A 4,336-nucleotide genomic window follows, 5' to 3' on the forward strand; every position below is an offset into this window, starting at 1 on the left:
AATATAAATGCACTAATGCCACTCATTCATATATAGTTACGTATGATAAGTTTTTTATTTTTAACTTTTACAATAACTAATTTCAGAGTCATGTTTAGCATAACCTTTTTAGAATTTTGTTTATAGTATCATTAACGTGAATGTAAATTAAAATAAATTATTATACTTATAAAAAACCATTTAAATAAATCCCTACAGTTTTCCCAAATTTTCAATTGGATCCCCGTACAAATTATAAAATATGATAACAGAACCTAAAACATTTTTAATAGCAATATAGAATGGCAACTAATGCGGAAACTTTATAAACATATATTAGGCAGCCATCAATTAGTACCAATCTAGTTAGGAATTTTTACAAGTAAAGCCATAGACACCACATGTAGTGTGATAATAATTAAACCAAAATTAATCCTAGCCTCTATTACCCTCTTCCTCCAAACTCCTTCATCCTAAACATACCTATGCATTTAAAATTCATAACAACACACCGCAAAATTTATAAAGCCATGGTCCATTACGATGACAAACTTGAAGCCAAACTTGCATTACAAACCTGATGACATAACTATGAAAGATATATATGGTTAACAATTGGAGAGGAGCATAAAAAACACAACTCCTCAGCAATAATCACAACATAAAACTCAAGATCATAACTATTTTCCTTAATTACTTCCCTACTAATTATACAAATACATACACACAAATTTTGCTTTAAACCCAGAATTTTGTGGGTCAACAATGGTCTACGTCATTTCCTGAAATGGACTGGGGAAGGCCTTCAAGCAAGCAAGAGACTGGGGGAATGGTTAGTGTCTCAGAGCTTCCATAGGCACTCCAGCAGTAAGGATCAAGCACCATGTCTCCCTCAGCTGGAAGAAGCTCAATATCTGAGAGGGTCAAGTTGGTGCATGGGACAGAGTCACTGCAAGCAAAATGCATAGGAGGGTGCCTTATATCATATGTTCCCTTTATGTTTGTGTAAGATATATTCGATACAAACACTGCAGAGCTCTTGTTCGAGCAATCCTTACTCAGGCAGTAAAACTGATCAATTATCATTGGGTTCCTAACACTTTCCATATGTATATTACTAAATGTCACCCCTGATACTGATCCTGATCCACCTTGCCACGTCTTGATCCTAACCCCGTTATCTGACACTTTTATAACCGAGTCCCTCACCGTAATGTTTGAGACACAGGCTCTGGAGTTGTGATTTCCCAGACTACCAATGCTGAATTAAAATTATAACATAAGATTGGTTAATGTATATAATATATTGGAACATTTTCTTCAAAATAAATAATTTAATTACCTTATACCATGACCAGGTCCACATGTTATGTTCTTTATATCAACATCATGGCAACCGGCTCCAATGGACACGCAGTCATCACCTGTATAAAAGGATAATTCATCACTGACTTTTGAGTTTTGACGCAATAGTAAACAAAAGTAGTGGTTTGTTTCGTGACCAACCATTGGAAATGACCGAATTATATATTTTGACGTCATTGGTATTTTCTATGTGTATTCCATCAGTGTTGGGGCTGAGTGCTGGAGCTGTTATGTAGATTGATTCCACGTGGACGCTTTCGCAGCCATCGAATCTGAAGTGGAACTGGGGGCTGTTCTTGATTTTAAGTCCTTGTACACTCAAGTTGGAACTCATGAAAAACCTTATGGCCTGCAACATATCCGGAGTTTCACATTACGTTTGAACAGTTATTTTCAACCACAATGCATCTTGTACTTGTGTTTGAAGTACTTACAACAGGGCTGTCGCAAGGTCCTGGAGATGTTGTCCCATGGGGTCCCTGTGCCATTTTCTCAAAGGGGTCAGTGTTTGGAGCATCAAGATTGAATCTTTTTGTTTTGTTCTTAATATTTTTAAAGCATCAATAGTATACCTTATGAGGCTTGCAAGGGAGGTCCCACCATTTTGCTCCTCTACCATCTATTAAACCACTTCCTTCAAGTGACAACCCATTGATTCTATAAAAGACAAGCCATTGACGCTTACTGGTGTTGTTTGGCCAAGAGTCAGGTCCATCAGGTGGCATAAGAGTGCCATCAACCTTTTTCACAACAAAGTTAATTAGCGAGTAACCATTTGTAAGAAACAAAAACAATCACCAACTGTGTAAATTTTATTACACTGTAAAAGGTTTATCATGGTATAACAACCTTTTACATTAGTACTATTGTAAGAAGAACAAAAAACGTTGCAATTTGCAAAGCACATTACCTTAAGTACTAAACCACCTTTACAAGGACCAGTGAAGATAGCAGATTGAATGACGAAGGAGAGACCTTGGGGAACAAGGATAACTTTAACAGGTGATTCACTTTGGCAAGCAGTGTCCCATGCCATCTTGAATGACTCTGTAGCATCAGTTACTCCATCTCCGATGGCTCCAAATGCTCGAACATCAAAGAAGTTATTAGATGCGTTGTGGTAGTTCTCATCAACAGAGGGGCTAGGAGAAGGAGCTTCATCGGGGGGGCTGCTAGAAGGTCCAGAAAATGGAGAAGGAGAAGGTGAAATTTCAGGTGCATTATGATAGTTCGAGTGTTTGTGTTTTTTATGGAAATGGTACCTAGCTTGGGTGGGAAGAAACAAAGTAAGGAAAAATAAGGACAATGCTAGTGGTAAAATATGAGCATGCCTCATTGTGAGTATATTCTAGCACTGGAGTTAAAAATGGGCTTAAAATAAAAAAGGTTAAGATGCTAAAACTTGGAAAACTAGAGACTCTGATTGGCTTTGTGGCTGTCAACAGCAAGACGAAAGGAATAAAGAGTCTGATTTTGGAGTAATTGGGCACCCTGAGTTTTGGGAAATTGAAAGAAAGTAGTGATCTCTAGTGGCACTAGTGCACAAGTTGCAACAAGTTTAATTCTGAGTTGGGCCCTTGGAGTACATGCAGAATCAGAAAGGCTGAGTTACTATATATAATAAGAAGGCATAGTGGACAATATGTTAAATTTCATCGGCACATTATGAATATTTTATTGGTTTTGGAAGTGGAAACCGACAAATACTACATAGGCATTGGTCTCCTTTTAGAGATTGTGGAGTCTGCATATGACAATTCTGAAAAGAGCAAAAAGGAATAACTAGAAGTCAGGCTGGGTACTAGACAAACCTCCCATGTTCTTCCCATTACTTTTTGGTCCCATAATTAAGAGGGATTTGTTATGGATAATATTTCTTAAGAGAAAACAATTATATTACATAAATTGTTTGTATTTATTTATTAGTAATAATACATTTTTTAATGTTTTTGAATAATTAAGACAGTAAATATCTATAATTAATCAATGTCCGGAGACACTCCTTTTTACAAAATTTTCACTGCTGAAAAGAAATACTTACATAAATTTAGCTTAGTAGTGAGTTATATGAAACAAGAAGGCAACTATAGTAATTTTGATAATTAATTATCAACTAACTATAGTAATTGTGACAATTCATTATCAACTAACTATGGTAGTTAAAGATGTGATTGATGTATGTTATTTTGTACTCATCAAAATGAATATATGTAGGCATACATTTTGGAATAAAATGTTAAAATTCATGGTTATTAAATGAAAGTATAAAAAATGTAGTTTTAGTTTCTAATAAAATTTTAAATTAACTTAGACTCTCTATTTTTTTAATTTATTTTTTTAGTTGAGTCCTCGATAATATTGATTGAAAGAATAAGATTATTTTGATAATTTTGTTTCAAAAAATAACATTGGTTAATTCTTGTTAATAATTTTGTTAGCAAAGGATTTTGAGATGATATATACTATAGCTTCAACGACATTCGAACAGTTTTTGTTATCAGTCATGACAATTGAAGATTAAATTCCAAGTGGATATTTTATAAAGTTTAAAATACTTTTTTTTTTCAATTTTCATCGAATTTTGTCAAATCAATCATAATTTTATTTTTGTGATCATATAGATCTTAATTTTTGTCAATTTTGTTCATGTGTTAATTCAGCCACGTGCCACGTGCCACATGTCAGAGTCAATGTTTTATATTTAAATTAGTTTCTATATTTGTTATTTTTATTCAATTTAGTCCAAATTTTTGTTAATATGAACCAATTTATTCTGTCTCCAAATTGAAACCAAATTTATTTTTTATATTAAAATTCATATTTTTTTATTAAATATTTGTATATAATATATTAAAATTCATATCATTATAAATTTTATATAAAAATTAAATTTGGTCTCATTTCAGCTGGGACAAAATTGGTCAATTTTAAATGAAATTGGGATTAAATTGAACAAAAATAACGAATATATAAACTAAATTGAATATAAAAC

General features: G+C 33.2%; 1 protein-coding gene across 1 annotated transcript; it reads right to left on the reverse strand.

Annotated features, from left to right (window-relative positions):
- Positions 1-528: 528 nt before the first annotated feature.
- Positions 529-2,939, reverse strand: LOC114190481 (polygalacturonase At1g48100-like). The gene is made up of 6 exons (XM_028079379.2): positions 2,255-2,939; positions 1,917-2,084; positions 1,779-1,823; positions 1,486-1,693; positions 1,322-1,403; positions 529-1,240 (listed from the first exon to the last, which is right to left on the reverse strand). Exons 1-6 carry the CDS (start codon positions 2,678-2,680, stop codon positions 739-741), a joined length of 1,431 nt encoding a protein of 476 aa, XP_027935180.2. The 5' UTR covers positions 2,681-2,939; the 3' UTR covers positions 529-738.
- Positions 2,940-4,336: the final 1,397 nt, after the last annotated feature.

The sequence above is a fragment of the Vigna unguiculata genome, chromosome 7, assembly GCF_037176805.1.
Source record: "Vigna unguiculata cultivar grain cowpea cultivar isolate G323 ecotype 2 chromosome 7, ASM3717680v1, whole genome shotgun sequence".
NCBI classification, from domain to species: domain Eukaryota; kingdom Viridiplantae; phylum Streptophyta; class Magnoliopsida; order Fabales; family Fabaceae; genus Vigna; species Vigna unguiculata.

Bases quoted from the DNA above. Each gene is read 5' to 3' on its own strand.
- LOC114190481 (XM_028079379.2), bottom strand. From the start codon at position 2,680: ATGAGGCATGCTCATATTTTACCACTAGCATTGTCCTTATTTTTCCTT. The intron at 2,085-2,254 runs GTAATGTGCTTT...GTTGTGAAAAAG, and splicing joins AAGGTGGTTTAGTACTTAAG to GTTGATGGCACTCTTATGCC. The intron at 1,404-1,485 runs GTTGGTCACGAA...CCTTTTATACAG, and splicing joins TAATTCGGTCATTTCCAATG to GTGATGACTGCGTGTCCATT.